General features: G+C 41.2%; 1 protein-coding gene across 3 annotated transcripts in view; it reads right to left on the bottom strand.

The window, feature by feature from the left end:
- Positions 1–373: 373 nt before the first annotated feature.
- SORCS1 (sortilin related VPS10 domain containing receptor 1) overlaps positions 374–26586 on the bottom strand; it is a 301203-nt gene continuing 274990 nt past the window's right edge. Inside the window, exons 21-28 of one of the 3 annotated variants that reach the window (XM_075757976.1) lie at positions 24924–25047; positions 23825–23937; positions 20493–20624; positions 10451–10550; positions 5562–5667; positions 5227–5387; positions 3770–3888; positions 2075–2440 (exon numbers count right to left, since the gene is read on the bottom strand). In XM_075757976.1, the coding sequence (XP_075614091.1) occupies positions 2384–2440; positions 3770–3888; positions 5227–5387; positions 5562–5667; positions 10451–10550; positions 20493–20624; positions 23825–23937; positions 24924–25047 (912 nt within the window). In that variant the 3' untranslated portion in view covers positions 2075–2383. Of the gene's footprint in view, positions 2441–3769; positions 3889–5226; positions 5388–5561; positions 5668–10450; positions 10551–20492; positions 20625–23824; positions 23938–24923; positions 25048–26586 lie in introns of all 3 variants that reach the window. The other 2 variants (XM_075757977.1, XM_075757978.1) reach the window with 2 other exon arrangements.

The raw sequence follows: 26586 nt of genomic DNA, 5'->3' as shown, positions 1-26586 counted from the left end.
TGGGGAAGGATGACCATGGGCAGGGAATAGAGCTGGAGTTCCAGGGAGCTGCTCAGAGTTCTGCCATTGACTGTCTGGAAACCAGAAAAACAGCATTGCACCTCTGCATTCCTCGGCTTCCCCATCCATAAAATGGAGATCACAATACCAAGCTTCACTTTATAAAGCCCTTTGCCTGAGGGCTGAGAAAGTTACCTTCATATTGGCATCTTGCTTCTAAGAACTATATTTTCAGAAGCACACTATCACCGCATTCTCCCACTTCTACTGAACACCCCTTTCTTTTTGAAGTTATCTTCCTTCCTTCCTAATTTGTTAGTGATCCCAGTCAGGGACAGAGAGCTAAAATGAGCAACAAAACCACAGGCCTTCATTTAGAGACATAATCTGTTTAATAAATATGACTGTAAAAGCAATAAACAATAGCAATTATACATTACGCTACATTGTATTTAACGAAAGGGAAAAAGAAGATGAAAAAAGTACATCAAAAAAAGTAATTTCAAAATTAGAAATAGTTCCAACACTCTAAGAAAACTTTTTGATTGGCTTACTATAAAAATAAGTTGGCTAATGTTGGACTTCAGTGGGGAGTATTATGCAGTTGCTGCCAAAACTTTCCCATCTTTCTTAAAGCTGTAGTTGCAAACACAATAGCAAAGCCATACAAACTGCTGTGTTTCTACCTGCCTTCAGAAAAACTACAGAAAGACGCAGAGGACTCTGTGCTGTGATTATCCTTTGATACTACGGGTCTAATGTTCTCACATTTTTTTTCTTTGCCAGCAAGTAGGTTGATTGGGGCTCATGCCCATTTTGTGACAGAGAAATTCAAACCCATCACAACCACCAAACCCCCACCCCAGGACTCTGGGTAATGCCAACAACGCTGCTTTCTCCTGTTTTTAACTCAGGTGCAATGTCTATTGAACAAAATCCATTCACGTCAGGAATTGGGGTGCCTCCTAAGTGTGCTACACTTATTATGTACTGCCCTCTATTCGCCTTCACCTAACGTAGTTAAGCATATATTGGTTATTGTTCTTCTCTCTTTGCATTTCAACCCAAAATCCTGGTGCTAGGTTTACCTGAGTTGGGTTGGAAAACAACAGCTGTGATGACCATAGGTTAGGCTTCAGCCAGATATCCAGTGTCCTGGGATGACCTGTTTGAAGTACGCTAAGCCTGCTTTCCTGCTGTTCCCTTGCATAGTCCACGTGAACACATCCTGCAGCCTCATTTCTAGTTGCAATGAAAGATACAAGCTTGTTATTGGTAAGAAATCAAATCTTGTACAAGAGTGGTTTTGTGGTTCTGGGGCTCAAAATGCCTGGCAACAATCTCAGGCCAAATCTGCCTTTATTCTCCCTCCTCTGCCCAGAGTGGTAGTAGTTTGCAGATCTGCAGCCAAAGGGGTTTGACAAGGCGGCATGTAGACTTTTCCCTTCTCCCTATTCTATAGAAAAGGTGTCTTTCAAAAAAAATTAGTCCTTGGGGTGACTCCCAAAAGGCAGAGATCTCCTGGGACTTCCCCAGAAAAATCCAAACATCAGCACTAAATGCAGCTGAGGGTGTTACTAGGGCTTTCTCTTAGCCAAAATTGAAGGTGTAAGGCTGGTACAAAGTACAGTGTAAGTTCATGCTGGCAATAACCTCCTGCAAGTGCAGTATGGACAGACCTCCCTTCCGTAATGCATGCTAGTTCTGTTTCGTCCCAGGTCAGGAGGCAGGAAGTTATCTTTCAACAGTGCTATCAGTGGGGTGCCTTGGTGTGAGTAGGCTAAAAAAGCTGTTTAAGAAAGCCTCCTCGCAGCTGTGGGGCACAGGCAGCAGCTGCAACTAGAGGAATGAAGGGCAGAGTCCAAACAAAGACATAAATCAGATTGACCAAGAATATTTTCAGTGCCTTTAAACTCCAGTGTGATTTTTTGTGTGTTGTATGAAAGTCCGCAGCCCAAGTGCTAAAAGAGCAGTTAAATCTAAAGCCAAGAACCCTAAATGCCCCCTCCCACCTCCCCCAGCCCTTCTCCCCCCACATCCCAGCCCATCCCTCTCCCTAAAGAAGAGACCCCCATGCATATTCTTGGCCTATATCATTATGAATTTTCTACAAATTAGAGACAGATCAGAAAAAAGAGAGTGGAGGGGTGAGGGTAAGGGCCGCAGGAGTGAATAGTGGTTCCAGTTCCTCTTCCCCCACCCCCCACTAAAATTGAACACCTGTACAATGCAGTTCCAGTATGGTCTCAGTATAATGTCCACATGCACAGGCTTAAAGCTAAAAACCCTTTGTCATCTGAAGAATTAAAAAGTTCAAATGCAGTGAGCTCTCCTCTTTTTTTTTTTAGATACAGATATATACTGGTGTCCTCGATTCAACCATTTACATAGGTAGGGATTTCTTTTGCGCTCTGGGGCTCAGCAGCTGTGGAAATACTTCCTGTGGCAAAGAAAGAACAAAATAAGAGAGTCAGTAAATAACAAGTGTGTTTAGCCAAGGAAGATGTTTGAAGGTATCACCTTGCTGGCCTTTGGGATTCAAATGTTCCAGACTGACACGTTCTTCCCAGAAATGTTTTCTTGTCATTCAAAACACTGAAGGTGATGTCCTGTTCTTTTGCTAATGAAGATGATTCACCCATGTTGAACAGAAGAGGGAGAGGCCAGAGCAGAGGGATGGAGGGAAGGAGGGGTCCAGGTCCTCAGAGGAAATGTGTAACTCATTTGCAATGATAAGGTGTTGGAGATTTCATAAATAACCTTAAGCTTTGCATTTGCAAAAGAAGAGCCTAAACCACTCACATCCAGAAAATAGGAACTGTGGGTTTTTGCTGCCAGAGTTTGGAGAGAATGTTAAATGATCCAGGGACATTCATTCAGATTCCTCCAAGGAAGGATCCCTGAATGTTTGTCAAAGGGGTTGAGAAAAACCTGGCTTCTGAACAAGCATACAAAAGAGAAACACCCAATTACAGTCTTGCTTTGTTTTCCCAAAAGAAAGAAAACTCATTAAAAAAGAAATTGCTGATTTCCAGAAACAGATGAGGTGGTTGTATAGGAGAGTGAAGAGCCTTTGCACTTTCTATTCTGTTCACACCTAGGTCCAGACCTTTTCATTTTGTCAATGAGCTCCGATTCAGTTTCCTCATTCATCTTACTGACAGGATGGAAAAACACTCTTCAGAAGTTTGTTGGACTGATTCCTTTCGATAGAGAATTGAGTCTATGTATCCCACACATTTACCTTTTGTGCTCACTAGTGCAGTTACAGGTGCAAACCAAGGAGCTATAAAAGGCCAATTTCTGGTTCAATACAGTGTCCAGTAGCACAGCTGACAAACACACAAAATGCTGGCTATTGTAGAAAGCCAGAAATGCTATAGTTGCACCAAATGAAAACCTATCCCCAAAACTGGCTTTTATATCTGCTCTTATCCTAGAGGCTTCAAAGCATTAGTTTCCAACACCAGCAAGAGCAGTTTTGAAGACACCTTGAACAGAGCTAGCAGGTGACTGACCCTTGCCACTTCAGTCTGAGTGACCTGTGAAAATATGTGCTTCCCTACCTCTGGAACAGTGTGAACCACAGTCATTACATTCTTTTAGAAAAGAGAAGTTCAAAGTCCATCTAACTCTATGAACAGAGCTCCTGGCCTGAAATTGGGTGTTTCTCCCTTAGTATCTTACATCAATTTTGCCTTGGAGGCTTCTGGGGGAAAAAGAAAGAAAAACAAACAAAAAAAAAGAATTGTTAAAGTTTAGGACCCACCGCTCCGGGTCTTGGCTTGAAACCTCTTGGTGATCCACAAGCCTTTTGGAAGTCCTCTGTCCAGACTACCTTGGTTGCATTTCCTTTCCTTGGGTTCTGGACTGTGGCCTGGGGTTGCTCTGTATGGGGAACACCACATGGGAAGGTTGGTCCCCTCACTCCATCCTGTGTTCTGCTAAGCAGGGATATCCAGGTCTGCTGACGAATAGCTGCTTAAAAGCTTTTAATAGCTACCAGATTTCTCCTTAGTGAACGGGTGAGGAGACATCAGTATTGATTGCAGTGGGGTTTCCAGCTTAGACAACAGTTTCATCAAGAGACTTTCTTCTTTTTCCTCCCAGGTTGTTTCACAGGCCACAATCTTAGCACATCACACTCCCTCCTTTAATTGCCCTTCCCCTTGCTCCCTCTCTGCAGTAGCTATGACTCCATGCCTGCTTTAGTAAACACTCCCCTACATTTTAGGGACATCCTCAGGAGGGATGGGTTAAGCTGATGAAATTGTGCAAATAAGGGATCTCAGTTATGACTATGTTTCACTCCTGCCTAAGTCAAAACAGCTATAAACTTTTAATTCCTCTAAAATAGGTCCACGTCCTTATTGGCAGGGGTCCTGTACTGTACCTCTGGTCTGGGCCTGCAGAATTGTCACCTTGCAAGTGAAGCTGAGCAACGCCTGAGCAATGCTGGCTCTAGCAGAACATGTCCCCAGGCTGAAACCTCCCTGCTCCATCCCAACACTTTTACTGTAGTCAGGGTAACAGAAAACATACAAGCATGAACAAATGCGTGACTGATCCCAGTATGCCCACTTTAAGTCTATTCACTTCGGGTCCTAGGAAAGCAGGCTTTGCAAATTTTCAACCAGAGAGGGCTGTGGGGGAAATCAGCCTGAGGGCAAACCCAGCTGCCCAGTGCTGACATCCCAGGTTTTGCTCGATTTCCCTGGAAATCACCTGGGCTAGCATCGCTGCTGGCAACAAGGTCTGGCACAGCACAAAGGCCACAGCAGTCAAAACACCAATGAATATTTAGCTTTTAGATCTGACTTACCGAATCACCTGCTCACCTCCATGTTCCAGGTGAGGGTGGCGGAAGTTCTCCTCGATATGCCTCAGGTGTGGGGTTTAGCCCCGCAACTACATGAGCCCCAGCAAAATAAATTAAATTGCCTTATAGCGCAAGTTAAGTGCCGGCAGGATTTTTGAGAAGGGGAAGGGAACTACATAGAGCAACTAGGAGAGAGAAAAAGCCTAAAGTTGTTCCCCTCCCTTTCATCACATGGCAGTGAGGGAGAGGGGAGAGTTAGAAAGGTTTCCTGTAGCAAAACTAATGCTGCAGCAGAAGAGGATGGGAGGAGGAGTGTGCAGGAATATGGGAAGGGGGGAGGCTGAGAAAAGGGTTAGCCAATTATAAGTCAGAGTCTGACCAGCTGCGGGATGCTGCAAGTTATTTACCTATGGGCTGGACTTCCAACTTCTCATCTACTAGTTGCTCAGGGCTCATCAGCTCACTTTGAGGGACATTAGGTATGCTTTCCCTCTGACTGACTGGACTGACCATCTCTTGATCTTTTTCATTCTGCATCTGTGCATATATATTAAGGCCAGGAATCTTCCTAAAACATTAACAGAAACCATCATTGTGGGGTACTCTGGCAGTTGATGTAGCATCAGCTTTTACAAACTGAGAAACAAATCACTGCTAAAAAGAAAACCCAGCAAAACAAAACCCAGACACCTCAGTGAAAGGTGGCCATGGGGAGAAGGAAATGGCTCAGGGAGAGTTGTACCTTTTGAACTTGTAGATTACAAAGACAGCTAGTCCCACAAAAACGACAGAGAGGAGCATCAGCATAGCTGAACCACTGTGACTGGGAGTGAGGTCCACCAGGGGTGCTGCAAGAGAGGGAGAGAAGGTTAGAGCTGCCCTCAGGCCTCATCTGTCCATGCATCTCCAGGACTTCTCCCCCTTTCTAATCCAGCTGGGAAGAAACTTGGGTTCAGACCACTTGTAGTGCTCAACCCATCCCTTGATGTGAAGCCCCATAGCTTCTCCTTAGAGGTGTCTCTTCTCTAGCCTGTTAGAGGACTGCCTGAAACACACTTTTTCATATTGCAGACAATTACCTAAGGTAGTTGCAAATGAGGTCACTTGGGTACAAAACTAGCATTTTCTGGATGATCCTGGAGCTAGCCATGGGCTAACTTGTCATGCTGACTTTCTATTTTGCATAGAGCTAGTTTGGGTAGCTCCCAATGCATAGTGAATAATGAGCAATTGGGTCCTCAATTTTATTTAAGCAACAATACTTACCATTGTCCTCTTCCTTCCCGACCAAAAGTCGAGTGCCCTTCACAGACACTACCTGAGCATCCATGCCTTATCATGGCAAGCTCTTCTCACACGTCTGACATTTTCAGTCTCTTCCTTTATCCCCTTCCTACTCTTCTGAACATGTTCTACTTTCTTTCCCCTGGTGCCCTGCTCTCTCTCCCACAAGTCTTCCATGCAAGGGAGTGCACAGGGTCAAGAAAAAAAAAACCCAACAAACCCCCTAATCAAACAAATAGTCTCTCTGTGCTTCTCAGTTTTGCTGATCACCTGTTTATAGCCCCTTGCAAAATACGGCCACACAAACCAGCCAGAAGCGTGGCTTTCCCAGAAATACAAAGTAAATTTTATTACATGGAGAGAGTTTCCATCACTCACACACACAGAAAGACATTTAGCATCCCCAAAGGGACACACATAGATCCAGCAGTCTCAGCTGTTCATGCAGACATTAATAAAACATACTATAGACAGGTATGCAGCTGTAGCTGTGCCACTACACAGAGCTAACGCACACAGCAGATAGATACATCCTCACTGTCTCTATCTGGCATCACATACAGAACAAGTAGTAGGTAGTGCCTTCCTCTGCAAAGCAATGAAAGTTAACTTGAACCGGTCATACACATCCTCTGCCTCTTCTCCCTCTTATGCACTGAACAGACTCATCCTAACCTACAGCCAGAGGACACAAGAAAACATGCACACGCAAGCAAATACTTACTCAGGGACACACATCACATGCACATACATTTTCAGCTGTCACACCCATCCTGATAAAGCCAAAATTTACAAAGAGAAGTGAAAAAAATTCTTCCCACATCAAGCAGGCTATTGTCAGCAAGGTGGGGCACTGGGGTGAAATGATCCCTTATTATGAATTCCTCACACATCTCCACTCTGTCCTCTTTACATCTGTATTTTGTGGGTCTCTGCAGTTCTGTGGGATGACAAAGTGGCTCTCCGACTGATTCAAGCTCAGCATCACTCAATGTTCTTGTTATAATGCTGCACTGAGAGTCCGGTAATAAACAGGTATTTAACTGCTTTTGCGAGGAATATTGGCATATTTTACTCTGCCTTAGAGTTGAGGTTGTTGTCTGTAAGATTGGGGATGTTGTTTCATTTTTTCTTTCATGAGAAGAAGGAATGAACATGATGAATGCATCGAAATCTGTTGTCCAAAATTGCCATAAATTAATCCTTCCTCCAGTGTGGCCTGAACAAAGAAGACGGAGGTGTGAAATGTGCTGAGCCCAACGCCTGTCACTCTTCTGTGCTCCAGGGAACGTGCATGCTCACATGCAACACGCATTTGCACACACATGCTCATTTCTACAGGCTATGCTTAAATATCCACACCAAGCTAGTTTAGATACCTGCACTTCTGTTCCCTGCAACTCCTCTGCTGCAGAAATTTCTGCTGTGCATGACCAGGCACACACAAAGGGAGGAACACACATGTGCACTGATGCATGGGAACTTATATGTAGGCATACGTATACATACGTGTGCACTTGCTATACATATGCATGCTATATATATGTACTATACATACATGCACAAACACATGCTGAGCTCTAGGGTTCAGTCAGCTACAGCCCATAGCTGCCAGGAGTCAAACATAGAGTCATAGTGAAAAGGCTGGGAAAGAAGGGATACCACAGACCAGAGCAGCACCTCTGGGCCATGTGCATCCCCCTGGACTGTGTTTTCTAGGGATTGCTTCTGGTCCTGGCTTGTGTTCCAGGTTTCCCTGCTTTATTTTATTTAATTTTTATTAAAGCTTGGATTTCAACAGGACAATTCTTCTTCTTCCTTGACAACCAAAACAACAGTTTTCAGCAGAGAAGTAAATCTCTCTTTTGGCTTTTTGTCAAATTCTAAACTAGTCCCAAGTTTTGATGTCAAGAAATTGGGCTATTTAGACAGGGAACTGAGTCATGACCACTGCATCTCGATAAGGAGCCACATTCCCTCAAAGACCTCACAGTGGCTGCTCTCTGGGCTTTTTAATATCTAGTTTGGCAGTCCAGGCTCATTTTGCATTCTTACTGAATCATATTTGTGCAAGAGGCAAAATCCTGTAATGTTCCTATAGGACATTGTGAAGCCAGTTACAGCAATCACTCGCATCTTACCAGCAGCCTTGAAGTACAACAAAGCCTGCCTTGCAGGGCAAATGAGTGTTTGCATCTATTATGGACAAAAAGTACTCATTCCTGGTGTGTGTAAATACAAATAAAAATGTGCATTTTCGGCAAGCACGAAGATCATGTATTTACACAGCATGTCTGAGCTGAGCACCCTCTGCTTCAGCCTGAGCTAGCAACAAACAGGTCAGCACATGCTCAGAGGCCATACCATTATTTGGCACAGCAGTATGCCACACTAATAGACCCTGTCTTTTGGTTCATTCAGGGCAGCAGACAAGGTTTAGTAGCCCAGAAAAGTGCTACAGTACCTCCGCTGACTATCTGGCTTTGGGATTGGAGCTTTTTGCCAGCTCTGAGCATTGACGGAGCAGCTGGGGACCCTGTGCACTCTGTCATGCAGAGACACCCAGAATTACCCTCCAAGAAGCTGCAGGAGGCTCCTACGTAAAGCACAAAACTTGGATCCAGATTCATCTTGTATTAAAGGCAAGGCTGGAGATGTGATTTTAAGTGGCATCTGTTTCCACTACATGAAATCAGGAGTGTCTCTTCAGTAGCAAGAGGTAAAGATGAGCCTTTCCCAGGAATATCTAACATGATTCTTTCTAACGATGATTTTTTAGAAAAGGCCTACAAGATATTCAGGGCCGGAGTAGTCATGTCTAAATGTTCATTTGGAATTTGATCTTGAATTTAGTGAACATTGACCAAAATGGAAAACAGCCATGTGCATAGGCAGAGTAAATGCCTAGAAACTAATTTCAAAAATAATGAGCAATTACAGATAACTCCACGTTCGAAGCTCACAATAAGATGCTTTCAAATACACTTTTTTTAAGAGATGGGCACTGAACATTTCTGAAAGTACATATAGTATCACTGGTCATTGTTAAAAATTCAGTCCAAGGATTGCTTCCCTGACAAAAAATATTATGTAAAACATATATTCTTTTAAATCTTAAATATAAAGTCACACAATTCTTCTGTGTCATATGTCTATTACTTTTTTTTTTTTCTTGCAATCCTCAGGAGAAAAAAAAATCAAACTGACTTCTCAAGCTGTTGCGGTTTTTTTCTTTAGAGATTACTCAGCTGTGCTGCATCTCTGGATTTTTATGCTTTTGGTTCTAACATGTCTAAAAGTAAGCATCTGATCATCTGTTCCACAGCTAATGGAAAGCAGAAACATGCAGCAATATTCCCATGGCAGATATTATCAAGTTCTCCTTAGAAAAAATGAAATATTGCAAACACCAAGGCTTTCTTCTGGGGGGATTTAAATGCAGTCGCATTACACTCTTTCTTAACAGTCTCTTTTTCTTTCCCTTTATGGACAAGGCAGCACATGGACTGACACCAGCTTGGGCAGACCTGTTCATACCATTAAAAGCTTTTTGTAGAGCAGTTTGCTGGTACAAATGAACTGAAGCTTTTAGTTTGCAAGTCAGCAAAAGAAGCCAATACCAACTGATCAGAATTTTCAACAGCTCCTGAAGAAAAGAAATTCCTAAGAATCCTGAGCACGGATTTGTTCATCCCATCTCTTGTAATAGCTAAATAGTGCCTATGCTGTGAAATGAGGGTTTAGCATACAGAATAGACAGGGACACATATAATTAAATATCAGGACTTTGGAGATGGCTCATTTTGAGATAGGATTAATTGAAGTCCAAACTTCAATTTTGAAAGTTGATCTTCTGTGTGTGCATATGTAAATTGATTCTAGTCTTTCAGACTGCTGAACACTTCTGAGCTGTGCTTAGTTGCTTTGAATGTTCATTGACTCTAGAATATCTGAATACATCCAAGGCTAGCTGGTAACCTTTGCACTGTGTGATCCAGGCTGAATACACCATGGTGCTGCTTAGCTGTTGAATATTTCAGAGACGGCCAAGTACACGTTTCTACTGCTACTTATACTGCATTTCCAACAACAGCAGCAAATTCTCGCACATAAGTAAACAAAAGGATTAGCTGTAAATGCAAAAACTACTATATTTTTTTGGCATGATAAAGAAAGGGGAGGTGAAGCAGGCCTTTTCATGTCTGCCCATACACTGAGTTGTTATTGTGACATAAAAATAAGAGGTGTTTAAAATACAGCTGATAGCACACTACAACCATCAGGGAATATGTTGCTTGCTGTGCTAGAGAGCAACAGAGAGGGCGTACAAAGAAAGAGGATACTGACCTGCTGTTAAATGGGCAGCATGGACAAGGATTCGAACCCCTGGCTTTAACTCAAAATGAATCAGGTTTTGGTTCAGTTTCTGGATCAGTGTTTCTGAAATCTGGAAAAAAAGGAGAAAATAAGAAATGCAATTTTTGCTTGATCATTGCTTTAGATTGCTGATAGATGGGTAGGAAATGAGGCTGCACACAAAGCAAAGATTTTGCAGAGGCACCAGACTTTCTGAGCACAATCTCCTTACAACAAGAGAGTTTGTGAAAGCTGAACACATGTGCCAGTACTATGTTCAGAGTGGTTTGTGTACGGTTAGAAATGACTGACAGCAATTAGTTGCCCTGTCACGCCTCTGTAGGAGCGACCCAGCAGCAAAAGGGAATTGATCCCCAAAGGAACATTGCACCCACGTATGTAAGCATTCACAGGACCAGCCAGCAACAGCACATCACTGAAGTCCATTTAATATGCAAGCAGAGAGAAGTATTTCAATTGTTGACACGTGCTCGCTCATAACAAATAACTTTTTGCTCGTTGAGTGGCCCGTTCTATGATCTTAGAGCGTGTTCATAACATGTGATATACCTGAATCAAAATGAATAGTTTAGTCCTTACCTCAGCTTGCACTGAAATTTCAAGTCCTAAAACCAAATCTCATTTCATTCAGCTCTGACTTTCAAGTCAGCTGTTCTCTATCCATAAGTATGTACCAGAACCAGCTCAAATCTGAAAGTGTTTACTGACTACAGAGTGAAGCTTAAACAAAAGGCATGTTCCATCTATTCTTATGGGTTACACACAGAGAAAACATGTTCTTATATTCTCTCTTTCATGGGACAGACATTCCACAGAGCTTTTATGTCACTAGATTATCTTACCATAACTCTGATAACAACAATACAGCTCAAGCAGAAATGAAGCAGGCTATTCCTCCTTAAAGGGCATAACAGAAAAGATGAGCATTTGCTGGGATAAGACTCTGTGAAATTTGTATTTGTACAATGAAGAAGCCAAGCTTTGGTCCAATCTGTTGGTAAACATTCCTTTTTTTAAGTCAGTTTGTCACAATATGCACAGAGCCACTTTCTCCATATCACTCTTAATTATATCCAGGAAGTTCTAGGCATGTTGCCATTAAAAGCAAAAAATCCAGATAGGTTAATCAAGGAATGGAAGCCTACAGATATAGTGTTGATAGTTTGTTGTGCATCTTTTGTATGTTCATTTGCTAGATGTCTCATGTATTTCACATTTTCTTACAGCAGCGAGCAATTTTCCAATTGAACATAGCCACTGTTCTGTCTGGTGGTTTATTAGAGGTGGTTAAAAAACTGCAAAAAACCCACCCCCACACCACAACCCTTAATATGCAGTTGCTGAGAATGTTATGTTTTTATAGCCATACCAAGATCAAGAGGAACCATATTCTAGTGCTCACCACTTAATTTAATTTGTTTTAAATAAATCCTTATTCCTTCTTGAAGATTAATGAAAAATTGTCAGAAAAAAGAACATTCCAATAATTTTTACACCATCTTTTTCATGTTCTTCATTTTTGTCTGGTTGAGTTATTTCAGTAAATGCTACCCAGATATGATTAGATGTTCCTTGGCTATCATTCATCACAGTATGAGATTTATCTGCCTCTTTTATTTTTTTAACATTCTTAATGGTTCTTTCAATACTCTTGGCTTGTACATTTCATTTCTGGCTGCTGATCACTTGAATAGGTGCCTTTGGTCCAATATCAATTTGGCAATAACTCTTACAGGCATTTTATTTATATTTTTAATATATCTCTTTAAAGTTTACAATTTTTTCATGAGTGCCAGAATGAGCAGTAAATATATTTCTTCCAATAGCAAGAAAAAATACCACCTGCTTACAAAGAGCCATCTGCTGAGCTCAGAACAGCAGGGATGGTGACACAAAGATGTGCAGTACATGAAGAAAGCCTGGGAAGCAAATTATATCCCTCTTTAAGAATTTGAGCATATTAATAACCAAGACTGACAACTATAAAGAGTCCTTCATCTCTAAAACTGGAGCAACAGATGCAGATCGATATGCTGTAAACCAGGTACTTTAATGGTTCATGGAAATAACGGGAAAAATATCATCCTGGCCACTTCCAGTCCCAAATATGACCTAACAACTCTCCTCCATACCCCTGCAGGAATTATCTTCCTTTGCGCTCTGAGATTCTGATGCTGCTGGAGCAGATGAGCCTATTAAAAAAAAACAACCACGAGACAGTAAACTGAAGAAAAGAGCCAACCACATTGTGTCATTCCTCTTCAACACACTGCAATAGCTGCATGAAATGGTCAGGTCAACAGCAGAGGTAAAAACCATACATTATGCCTTCTATACAAAAAGAGGCTTAATGTGATGTATAACTGACAATGCAGTTAGCAAATGTTGCTACCTAGCATTGCAGAATGGTTTCATCAAGGATTTGGGCAAGAAATGGAAGAATAGGAGAACCTCAGGAAAGTCAGCATGAGAAGGGACCAGAGACTGTTTGGCACCAGTGACATGAAGGAACACTGAGATCTCTCTCACCTGGCCTGCCTGAGGACTCCTGCGGCACAGAGTGAGGAGGGCAAAACAGCAGCACTGGCAGGGACATTACAGCTGAGAGGTGCTGTGGCAAGTTGAGTGTGTGAGAGAAAGCTCAACCAATATTTCTTGCCTGGCAAGCCGATGAAAAGGAATAATAGGAAGGGGAGAGGCAGTAAGAGTGAAGTGGTAAGAAAAAGGAAGAAAGGCAGAGAAAAACTGTCACAAATGAAGTTTATTATTACTGTATCGGATTGTTACCTGGTGATGAATGAGGACTTCATTGTACTACATCCTAGACAAATGCAACTCAGAATAAAATGATTTCTGCCTGAAACCATCAGTATCTCAGCAGAAGCTTGAAATAGCCATCACTATTTCAGGGCTATATGCAAAATGTCAAAACATGCAGCAGCTGTTCATGCTGCTCAGAGTATACAGCATACTTCCTTGGCTCAATTAATTATATGCTCTCCCAGTGGCTTTTTTGGGTGTCACTTTTTTGCCCGTGTCTTTATGGAATCTGAACAAGTCAAAAAATGAATAACAGCCTGAGACCTTCAAAAGTGCCAGAAGTTCTTGTGAGCATCAGACATCTGCTTTCCTCAGGAAGCTCTAGAGATTCCCAACACCCACTTCTGAGGGGAGAACAGATGCATTCAGACATGTTTTAAAAATGTTTGCTTGCTTGGTACAATATTTTAATTTCTCTTTACGTGGAAAGTCAGATTCTCTTCAAAATAGTCATATAGACAGTATAGAAAGAGGGAGAAAAATGCATTTTTGTACTTCTAAAAATTATCTGAAGTAGAAACCATACACAATGGTTTACAAACATCAGTGAAGTGAACGAGCAGGTTACAGACAGCTAAAGGGCCAAACTCACGCTGGGATCGGACACTGCTCTCCAAAGTTGGGCCTGATAATGTTTCTGGTCCTCACATGGTCCCAAGGGGATCTGTGAACCACAGGTCACTCTGGACACTCACTTTGAGATTGAAGTGGCTCTTCTGCCTTCCTTATTCTATCAAGTCTACTTCTAGCTTAGTGGATCACAGGTTATCAGACTTTACCCTAGGAGTGGTTCTGATTCATATGATTTGTTTACAACATTAATAAAGTGTCTTTGAAATAAATCTCCACACAAAGGCTGATCTCAGTCACTGAAGTAATGAAAATGGGAAACATTTTGAGTCTTGTGCCTCCCTTTGTTTCTGCATTGAAAGTGGTGCCATGGATGCATTTTTATTTAAGAAGCAGATAAGAAAACATCAAAGTACTTTGGCCTGTTTCAAAAATAGCTATGCAACTCCAATTGAACTGCTAGACCTTCAGCTGGGGAACAGGTTGGCCTTAGCCCTATCACTGTTCCTCTCCCACTCCTGGAGATACAACTAACTCAGCTGAAGACAAAACTTCTTAGAATAGCAACCTCCTAATTTATAGTCTTCAAGAGTCTCCCTTGTGAAAATAATTAGCTTTCAGAATTAGTTTTGGTCCTTAACTGAGCCTCATTGACTTTATCTGCTTCATTTGCAGAATTAAGCATGATGTGCAAAAATAATTCAGTAATAGAAACCATTCTTCATGTATCATTTTTCATCAAAGGACACATAATGAATAATAATAACAGACAATTTGTGAAGGAAAAAAAGAGATTCCAATTTAAAAATGGAACAAAACAAAAATTAATTTGGCTTCTCTTAGCATTTTGTCAGAATTAGGACTGTGAAAGAACCATGTGCACCAAGAAACAGAATTATCACTCAGAAGGCCATTTTCCCATGCCTTTATTGAATTTTGAAACCTCTGGTGTAAATTAGTTTAGACTAACTGAATGTGATTCAACTGTGCCAGTATGTACTAGCTAAGAATCTAGATAATTTTAAAGATACTGTGTAAGGATCTCAACTAATGAGTGCTACACTTCAATTCATTGAGTAAATCAATAAACAACTAAGGAAAGAATTATGCACATTGATTGGTAGGAAGCAACTTGAACCAGCATTACAAATGTGAATCATGAGTCCAGGGCAAATGTAGATTACTTTAAACTGTGCCACTCACCCTGCATAACCATGGTTACTTCACATGAGGCCTCTAAACCTTGATTGCCTTAGCACTGAAAAGACCATAATCACTGACTTACAGGGTCCAGCAGGAATTTCTTGAGTTCATTTAATGGAAGATGCTAAATTCAAGCTGCTGTTAGTTTCCAGAGATACCGTAGGAGCACAAGGCAGAGGACATTCCTGTGGTTACTCTGGAACAAGAACTGACCAGCAGATATGAACACAGAGAGAACCTGGACATAAAAGCCAGGATCCACTTCAGACGAACCAAGGTGACAAGGAGGAGTCTTGAGAATCAAGGGCTGCTCGGTACACCAGGCAAAAGATGAGAAGGAGAGAGGGCTGATAGTCACATGACAGGACTTAACTCAAGATATTAAGACAAAGATATATAGACAGCCTCTTCTACGGCACACAAGCAGCTGATCAAGAAAAGCTGGCTAAGGAAAAAAAACCCTTGGTACAAGGTCTTCTGGTTTATATTATTTCATTCTCTCCCCACCTGCCTTTACTTCTTGAATACCGGCCCAACCTTCCCTAAGCACCCAGTGGAAGACTTGGTCTGCCTACAAAAGTACAGATGTTAAAAAAATCTCTCCTAGTAAGCACTGGAGGATTTACCTCTCTTATTGGAATTTAATTTCCAGGACTGATTGGCACCATTTTCTGTAAGATTTGAAGGTGTTCATTATTGTAAACTTGTGGCTAAAATATTTTGGTGATAGCACATCTGAAATACACCAGAGGAAAGAAAAGCAGTGAAAGTAAATACGCTAAAACACTAAAGCTTAGGAGGGTGGGTGAAAAAAAAACTGTATAAAAAAAGATAGAAACTCCATCAGCTACAATGAAGCAGAAGTAAATCTGCTTTAAGGAAAGAATCCTAAGACATATACAAATACAGGCTTCCTGAATGCTATTCCCCATAATGTTAAATTCGCCTGATGTATTTCATCTCCTCAGCTCATCACTGCCCATTTGATATTCAGTCATCCATGTCACTTCCCATCTCTTTGGCTGGATACAGATACTGGCCACAGCTGCAACATGTTGAGCACAGTTGGCTACCAATCAGCTGGTATTGCCATTTGCCAAAGACTCCATCATGCTTGCTACATTGCTGATAGCTCTTTTCAGAGAAAAGATTAATGGCCTCAAATGTCATTAATTAGATGCTCTTGCATCTATTTTACGTTCTGCTTTTACGGTTATTTTGAATAGGCCAGGTAAAACAATGCAAATGGAGAACTAAACGGAAATGCATGAAAACACTGAAACCTTTACTTGATATGAAAACATCACTTTAGCATTCTTGTGTATCTTCAGCTTACATCTCATTTGACTAACAGGAGATGCATGTCCCCTGCTTGACAAAATCCTCCACTAGCAAAAAATGGGGAGAGAAGAAAATTTGTGAAATGCATAAGTAAAAAGATAAGCATTCAGAATCCTCCTATGGAGTAAAACTGTACACCGAAAAAAATTGAGTGATCCTATCTATGTATATGTATCACTGCCCTCTACTGAATTGTAAGTAGAATATCTTCCTAATGCACATTAATTTTGAATTGGATTAGTGCTAAAAATTACTCAAAAATTACTTGAAATGCTATTAATTAGAGACTTGTCCTTCAATAAAGAGAAAGAATTCAGTGCTTTTGAAGCGGCAGATAATTCTGTAAGGTCCTCAAAAATTCTGTATTTCTGTATTAGATGGAATTGTCCCATGCTGCACACTGAGAAAGCGTCCCCAGCCTCATATATAGCTTTTTTTTTCAGCTGTCAAGAGCAGTTAAACTTTTTTAAAGGCACTTTAGTCTCCCACGGGAAATACCAGAAACGCAGAGTTTGCATTTGTAAATGTAATCTGCAAACAGATATGACAATAATTGGCACTGTGTATACACACAAAACAATTTGGGGCACTTGAATGAGAGTGGTAGATCAGCTCAAGGAGAAAATGACATCTGTCATCTAACCACAGTCTCAGCAAGAGCATGAGACACAAATGCACCATCTTCATGGAAAACTGCATGGAAATGTGTATTTGTTAAGTGTGGTGCAGTGCATAGGACAACTTACACACTTCCCTGGTCCCACTATTACTGTACCAAACAATTCATGACTTACTGTGTTTAGACTCATAAAACACAAGTGGCACAGAGTCATATTATAGACTTTGACAAATGGGGAACAAAGACCTAGATTTTCAAGGGACAGTGGACATCTAGCTGCCTCTGAAGTCAATGGGAATTATCTACCTAGACACCACAGAGCAGCTGGACAGAAAGACCCAAAGGCATGCTTAAAAAGCCAAATGAGTATGCACCAGATAAAAACAGACCAGCTTAATCTGCCGCAGGCGGAAACAGCAAGAAAGCAAGCCCTCCCATGGTCATTAGATATGTACCAGCTTTACTGGTCCAAAGTCCATGAAACCACATATATCCTTCATTGTTACCCGTGGCAGAATAATGGTCTAGCTGAGGTGATGAAATACTGCTTGGCTAAGCAAGTTGCCAAAAACATTACAGTTGCTATGTGACAGAAATGGTCTGCAGCAACTTAGTTATGCGGGTTTCAGGTGTGGAGATGTAGTTTGACACCCCTCTTCAGCTACTGTTTCTATCACTTTTCCTTTCTTTCCAGTCCGTCAGCTGCCCTGAGCCTTGCTTGTTCTAGCTAACAAAAGTCCATAATCTTTGCACCACATGCATGATTTACATGGCTTCTCCCTTTCAAACCCAGGTTGGATGAGCAGAACATCAGGACCACAGAGTGTCCCTTGCTTCTGTTCTGGTATCTGGCATGTGAATATGATGGGTTCAGGGCTGTATCACCATGTCCATGTCATATGACTGCAAGTATACATGCTGACTTTAGGAGGCTCTAATAGGAGGGGAAGAGAAGGAGGGGGCTATAGCACACTTAATTCTCCTGGTAAATCTGTGCCTACAGCGTGCATGGTGGGTTTTGTGCACTTCTGTGGTGTTTCATTCAGTTTCACCAACTTTTGATTTTGAGTTAGGTTTTCCCTCCCTTGGGTACTGAAACAATGGCTTTTGCAGAATAGAAACATTAATTTCTGTAACTCCTCTCCATCTGATCTATTCTGACTGTAAGTTTTCCAGGGACAAAAGGTATTTGTCACTGTGTCTTTAGACAGGCTCACCACGAGTCTTAGGTTTGGCGAGCAGCTTCCATGTGTGATATGAAAAAAGGAATCTATATAACTAAGTGCTTCCTTAAGAAACCTTATTCCATTACAGTGTTTGTGGAAACTATTTCCATTTTGTTCCTGTATACTTTGAAGTTTCTTTTCCACATTAGAAAAAAAACATCCAGAACTGTAACTCCTTTGGGTGTGCACCTGCAAACACACAAACTCACATACATGCTTTTGAATAGCTTGTTGCTTGCTCATGAATACAAACCAGATTTCTGTTCCTACCAGAAAAGAACTCTATACATCATAAAGTACCTATGAAGCAACTTAAGCCATCATCAGCAACAACATCTGCTCCCAGTCCTCATCCCAGAAACTTCAGGCACAGGGAGAAGCTGTTGAATGGGCTCTGAAACACTTTGGGAAAGGGATAGTGAAGGATTACAGACCAAATTGATGACAAAACAGGAACGGTATCAGAATATGCTTCAGAGCTGAGGGCAGAGACACCTTTTGGGGCACTTCCCACTGAAAACAGTGCCACTTTCTACTGGAGTAACTAGGAAGGGGAATGCAGTACCCACTAACTAGGAAGAAAAACATTCTAATCATCCTGGTGGGAGCAGGGGAGATACTTCTCCACAAGAAACAGCTGGCTGCAAATGGCAAATAGGTTCTCTCTCTTCAAAGGTTACCATTTGGACCCTGCAGGATGCCAGAGAAGTTGCTGGAGTCCCACTGAAAATGACATTTCTTCTTGTCCATAAAAACAGTCATGAGAGCACTGTCAGGGCTTCCTTTCTCTGCAGCCGCAAAGACTCCGTTTTTACAAAGGGGAAAAAGAGACAAAGAGAGGGAGTAATCGCAAAATACAATAAGCTGCTGAGTGCCGGAGGGGAGCTGGGTCAGATGTAAATTTAAATGTTTATGGACTGGCTTCCTTGCCAATTTGTGATGGAGAAAAGGAGAAGGGGGATGAAAGAAAAGGGAGGAAAGATTTTGCAGAGCAGTAAATCTCCATATTTTTTGTTTATTACATGGGTGGTGAAAATTGCAGAGGAAAGACATTTGTCAAAAAAACATGATGGCTAAGGATGCTGAGCAAGGGAAAGCTTAAGAATATGGTTGACCTGGTAGTTTGAGGCCCACAGCTAAGTTCACAAGGCTTTAGACCATTGCAAGAGGCAATTGCAACAGCCAATAGCAGGTCAGGCAGAGGAAAAGACAATTAGAAAACAAGAATACAGGAATGGGAAGATACTGTTGATACACTGATGGGAAGACTTCAGTCATTCACAAATTGAGGGACAAATCCAAAGACAAATACCAAACCTCTTGTGCCATCCATTGAAGCAGCAGGCGTCCAGTAACACTGAAGATTTCACCATAGCACTGAGGCTGATATTTGTGAGCTGATGACACCCTCTACCTGAATGGTAATATAGCCCATACCAACATGGGGTGTGTCTGCCTGAGCCACGGACATGCTGTATGGAGACGCAGTGGTGCTTCACTCAGGGCTAGTTATCTCTGTCCCTGGAATCTGAGGTAATTAGCTGAGAGATATTTCAGGATTTTTGCCCAGCACAGTTTTAATCACAATCATGCTAGGCTCACCTGGTGGGCAGGACCTTTTGGGTCTGCACGGAGATATAGTCCTCCACTTACAACTTGCTTCAGCCTTGCACAGAGAAAATCCCTAGTGGCTGAACCCCACTGCCAGCATCGTGAAGCGGGCAGGCAGATAATCCATCCCAATCACTGTGCCTTAAAGTAATGAAGTTCTGATCTGCCCAGGTCTACCACCCAGCTGTGTCCTCCAGTGCTTTCTAGACCCTTGACATAAACTTTGCCTTATGAAACTACTCCAGTTCGTGTTGGCAGGGATCATCCGCTAAATCCTTCATGCTTTCTTCTTACTTCCATGAAGCAGAACAGAACTTCTAAGGGAGAGACATGACATCCTACAAATGTATGCCAGTTTAACATTACTGCGGGATCCCAAATAGGAGTCTGCATTCCAAAGCATGCTCCAGTGTTTGGGAGGAAAAAATCCAACCCCAAAACAACACCAAAACCCAACAAAAAACCCAAAGAAGATATAGTATATACCATAGTCCTCATTTAGACCCCAGTGAATCAGATGCATTTATACCACAATTATTTGTTCTACCCCATCTTGATAATCTCACATATATACACACACAAATGCATAAACATACACTTCTCCAAATAATGGACACAATACCTGCTCTAGGTTTGCTGCTGCTCTTTTATTTTCTCCTGTGGCATCTTGATATGGTAAAATGAAGAGTTCGGCAGATGTGGGCAGACCAGGGAGCACTGCGACCAGAATATGCTTGCTTGAAATACCTGTTGCCTGAGACATAGACAATTAATGGACAGAAAAACAGCGGAGATGGCACTGAATGCTGACAACTGCTTTGCTAAAGCACCACAGTACTTATACAAATGATGTAGGATATATCTGCTACAACAGGGAGAATCTTGTTAAAATCCACTGCAGGTAAAATGTCAGGGATTAATAATTTCCTGATCTAAGCTATTTTACCATGTTCTCCAATAAAATATGCAGTGTCCTAAGGCAACAGTGATAATCAGACATGCTAAAAGGAGTTCCTAAATGACAGTTGCATATGGTATAATTTGCTTTGTCTAAATTTAGCTATTTTAAAGTTACCTGACTATCCTAAGTTAGTCTCTGAGGTTCTTCACTTAGTCAATGGTAAGAAGCCGCATGTTAAAGGGCAAGGTATGTGGGCAGAATTGCACTCTAGAGGTGTGATTAGCCAAAACATCTTAAAAGCCTTGTGGAGACTCTCAGAGAGAGAAGATGATGAATCAAGTTTGAATCCCAAAAGCCAAACAAATTCTCATAGTTCACATCTTGGGTCAATTCCACAAGTTAATGAAGACCTTTTTTCTTCTTTTTTTCTTTAGGTGTTAAAGATTGTATTATTCTGCAAAGTTTTATGTTTTTGTCTTCTTGGTTGAAAATCTTAAGTAACCAGTTTCAACCCAAATCCCTCTTCAACACAAATTAGCCAAAATTCAGAAAGAAGTACCCCACAGGCATCACTACCGAGGTCATCTCTGTTCATGGGTTTCAGCTGCTGTTACCATGACATTACACAATCAGATTGTGGAGTTCTCCAGAAAATGAACTAGTTTGGCCTTCAGGAAGTTAGTGAGCCAAAACAAGGAGAAACATAGTTTGCTGAATCTTCCCCCATTGCTTCTTCATGTTGTGGATTACCCAGAAAATGCATTTAAATCTCAAGGTTTTGATTTAGATTTTAAGTTTTCAAGTGCTGAATTTAGTAGGTCACTTTTAAAGAAAAAAAAAAAAAAAAAAAAAAAAAAAGGATGTTCTCAGATTTAAGGGCAGACCACAGCAGCCAGATGCGGCATAGGGATTTCCCTGCAGTCAGGACTTGCAACCCTCTCAGACATTAACTGGACCTAAAACTCATTAATTCTTCTCTCTAGTAATTCAGGACCAAAGGCTTGGAGCAGCTGCTCACTGAAGGAAATGAGGGACAGAGGATAAGGAGTCAGCAAAACTGATTACACATCACCATTATGCGAGCTAATTCTGTGGCTGTCCCACGCGTGACTGCTGACAGCCCAGGGAATGCCCTGTGGAACTATGAAAAGGAAACCCTTCCCCTCAACTGCACACCAAGGAAAAGCACGTGGGTTTGATGCTGGTCGTTTTTTTGTTTTGTGTTTTGTTTTTTGTTTGTTTTTTTTTTTTTAAATGCAGATTTAGAAAATAAACCTATAACAATATAAAGGTCTCATATTCTTTCCAAGTATTCTGTGAACCCAGGGCTTGCATTATTTGTGCTTGCCTAACAGGTTGTTTTAAGATGTCAAGAAAAAGACACAGTATTACCAGTTAATGGCAAATCTTCATTTTCTGAGGCTGAGAATGATTTTTTTTTTGTCTGGAAGCTTTTTGGCTGATCTACTCAGTTCATTCTTATTTTCTTCATCAGAAGCAAGAGATAGGACTCAGAAAATCAGTGATGTGAGCAAATAATTATGATAATAATACAAAATAGGATATTTTGTGATAATCTCAAACTATCCTTACTTAGAGAGAAGATCAGATTTTAGTAGAGAACTATAATTTCTTATGCAGAATTTTTATCCAAGTCTATGGTACTCTGTAATAAGAATGTAATACTTTAATAAAAGTTCATAAAAATTCTATAGCACAGCTATAATTTCCTATTGAATTATTTAGTTATTCAACTCATTTTTATAGAGTTTACTTAATTGCTGTAGAAATCTACTTGTTTTATCTTTAATTTTTACAGGAACTTCTCACAAAAGCTTGTTTAAGGTGAATCATTTAGCTATATAAAGAGGGATAATTAGATATCAATTTTTTACTTTTTTTTTTTTACTCAAGCAACAAAAAGACTCTTTGTGTTTTCACTGCTCTGCTTTTGGAATGTAGCCTTGGTACTGTAGTTTTATGATCCTTTTTTATGGCTTGATTTTGTTTTATTGAGTTGTTTATATTCTGAAAATTCATCCTGAAGATAAATGGATCCTTGAATACTTGATACAGACATAAATAAATCAGAAGAACAACCTCCAGAAATTTTTTTTTCCCTTTCCTCCTCTCCTCCTCCCTTTTGAGGAAATTGAAGAAAAAAATCTCAGAAACAATCCAGACAAGTTTGTGTGCAGCTGATCAGTGTACAGTTTCTTTCCAGTCTTTTTGCACAGATGATGCCACAAATGAACATATAAGCTTGCTAATAATATCTACAAGTCTTGTATCCTTTCAAAATTTGAGTACCTTTATTTAAAAAAAAACAAAACAAAACAAAACAGAAACCCTGTTTCAAACAGTTCCTTGCACAATTTTTCTGCTGAGCTGAGAAACCTCATCTGTCTCTTCTAACTTTTCTTAGCCTGTCAGTTTGAAATCCAAATCTTCAGCCACACAAGAATATTTTTGTGACATTCTGTTCCACAGTTAAAGAAGGAACTTCAGAGCTTCTCCATAGCGTTGATGGGAAAAACAGCATCCAATGCTGACCCGTGAACCTCATGATATGTGAAAGCCATAAAGCACTTGCTGTGGTGCTCTTCTCTGTAGTAAAAATTGTTTTCTTTTTGGTCTCCTAAGTTTCCTACAGCATATTTGTAATTCCATTAGAATAGCACTACTTTCCACTGCTGTATAAGAATAGTAGTAAAAGAAGCAAGAATTGCTATGCAGCAGTAAAGACATTTGTACAGCTACAGGCAGCTATGTCACATTTGTTTTCTATATGGCCTTTTCTCAGAAATATTTGACATAAACCACTGTCATTAAAAAGAATACACTGAAGGCTGATACTAAGCACCAGACTGTCATAGGATAGGATAATTTCACTTGTCTAAAATTAGGGGTTTGGCCTCAAACATTAGTCTAGTCTCCTTTTATAGTTGGTAGAAACAGAGAGACACCTTGAGAGAACAAGACTGATCCAGTCCTAATGTAGGCACGAAGCAGAAATTAGAACCATTGCAACACAGGTTATGCACATTGCTTACCTCCACCAGAGCTCTCTTGACTACTCTACTGATGTCCCTTCTCCACTCTGGGATATCTGGATTGTAGTCATCCAGGTTCGGAGAGAATGATAACCGCAGGGACTGGAATTGCTCTGCAGATACAACAACATGGTGGTGAGTAAAGACTGTGAAAAGCCTTAGTGCCAAACGAGTGGGCAGAATCTAGAGAAACCTGCTGCAGCTCATGTTTTGCTTAATCAATCTGCAGGTGATGCACAGACTGTCAGAGAATCCAGCAGTGTGTCTGAGAGATTCACTGAGAGATTTGGAGACTCTGAGAGATTCACAGCTCGAGTGTCACAGAACCAAAAAGGGTGATCAGTCCTTACTTCAACAAGTGAAGAGTACTGGAAAGGAAGCTGTGCTGGGAATGTAATTGAAATGCTACCTTAATCTTGACTTCTGAAGCAGACAAGCCTTGTGAAAGAAGCTGTGATTGTACTCTCATAGACATGCCCCAAATACTTGAAATTTTAACTGGAAGGAGAAAGGGATGAAGGTGAGGAGAGGACTAGCCTTGGAAAATGTACTTCTTAATCTCTGTTGCTGTTAACAGAGGTGCCCACACTGATCACTAAGACCATGTGCTTAGTATAAACAGCTACAACTGGAACTCCCAGTGGTTATTAGACTACATCTACACTATATGATATTTGTGTGCCCTAACCGCTTCTGAGGCCTGAGTACAACAACAAATCAGTACAGATTTCTGTACAGAGCTGCAGCACACAGCGTTCAAGCTGAGCAGCTTTTGCATGAGTTAAGAGGCCTCTACTGGCCAAGAAGGGGGAAAAGCAGCTCACAAAACATTTTGACAATCATGTAGGATGACCAAATAGTGATAGAGCAGATGCAGAGGCTCTGGGAAGGAGATCAATGTTCTGCAGTCCTCTCAATCTGGACTAATGTCAGTCAGTGGCCTTCAGAAATGTTATGCTGAACTGATAACATTGGAACCAAGCTTATAATCTCACTCAAAGCATCCTGGAATAAAAACCTCATGTTGCTGCCAGCTAACTTGGCTCTCTAGCTCTTGACTATAGAAAATCCTGTGTGAAATGAAGGGGGAAGAGCTCACCATACACAGCAATAGTCTTTGTGTCCTGAAGAATGGTGTTTCCTGCTGAGACCTGAACGGTGATAGTGTTCATCCCTTCCACAGAAAATGTGAATGTGATGCTCCCTTCCAATGTGATTAGTGGCTGCAAATATATCAGAAAAGTATAAATTAAGTTAATTTGGCTGGAAAGGAAAAGCAAAAATGAGTTTGGCTCTCTAGCCTATTGGGATGGTTTGGGGAGTCAGTTCCAGCTTGGAAACTCAAGACATAGAAGGCATCCTGTGACATGGAAGCCTATTCTCTGGAGAGGGCCCAAGGATCCAGATGAGGATGTCCTCCTGAAGCTCAAAGTAAGGTACTATAATTTCCAAAGGAGCTAGGTATTAAGATCCCAGTATTTCTTTCCCACTTAGCATGCTGGTTGTTCTGGATCCCATGTTAAAGTGTCCATCTTTGGTGCACTCCCCAGAGAGGCCCGCATTCTCACATGAGGATCTGCAAGTCTCACTGCTCAGGTGTCACACTCCTTTCCCAGATGTAGCTGTCAGTGACTTGTTTAAGGTCACTCAAGGAGCTTGTGAAAGAACGAGGAGGCAAATTAAGATTTGTCAGTTGTTCTCCCATGTTATCTTTAGACATGGAGACATCATTTTTGGAAAGTGATGGTGTTTAGAGAGGAGACAGATCCCCTCAGCTTGTTTCGCTGTGCCAATCAGCTTATCAATGAGTTGTGTCCCCTTTCAGCAGTCTCTGTCCTAACTTCTGTTTTCACTTATTAATGAACTCTGGATGAGATCTTCAAAGCACCCAGTATGAAGTCAAACTCTGTTCCCACTGTAGTCTGTAGTAAAACTCTCACTTCAACGAGAACAGAGTTAGACCAACTCTGATCACTTATGAGCTTAGCAGATCAGAGGGAAGGTTAAAAGGTGACAATCACAGCCCGTAAGTACCTCTAGGGGGAGATGATTTCTGATAGTACAGAGAGTTCTTTAATCTACACACAAAGGCATAACAAGATCCAACAGCTTGAAACTGAAGCTAGTTAAATTCAGACTGCAAACACGGTGCATGTGTTTCACACTCAGGATAATTAGCTGTTGGGAAATAGCTGGGGGAGAGGGTAAGAAAGAGCAGTAAATTCTCCATCATCTGAGGGAAATTATTAATGCAAGACAACAAGAAGTCAGGTTCTGCCTTAATCACAAAGAGTTAAATAAAGCAGAAAGTACTGATGAAACCCTCTGACCTGCATTATACAGAAGATAACCATGTATGGTTGAAGGTCCCTCTTGGCTCTACAAAATCCACAAGAATCTCTCCTCTCAGAGACTCATTAGGGTCTCTGGGTACTTCAGCCACAAAGATACATAAATTAACAGTTATAATGCCCATGCAGATTTACCAACACTGCAAGCAAGAGGCAACAGAATGTGGTGCATGCCATTCTCATATCTGAGCAGAGCCCAGAGACAGGGAGGTGTGCTGGGAACCATTTTATCCACCAACAGCACATGATAATAAGGTCTCCTTGCACATGTGGTTAAGCATAAAGTGTGGGGGCTCAGGATTGGGCTCAGCATATTTAAGGGGAGGCACAGAACTGATGGCAGTCTCTTCTCTTGTTAGTCACCAAAGAGATGAGATTTAAACTCCAGGGCTATGTAAAGTCAGTTCCAGA

Source organism: Balearica regulorum, chromosome 7, assembly GCF_011004875.1.
Source record: "Balearica regulorum gibbericeps isolate bBalReg1 chromosome 7, bBalReg1.pri, whole genome shotgun sequence".
In the NCBI taxonomy this organism is placed as follows: Eukaryota; Metazoa; Chordata; class Aves; order Gruiformes; family Gruidae; genus Balearica; species Balearica regulorum.
Note: the sequence above shows the minus strand (reverse complement) of the source record. Positions and strands in the feature narration are given on the sequence as shown.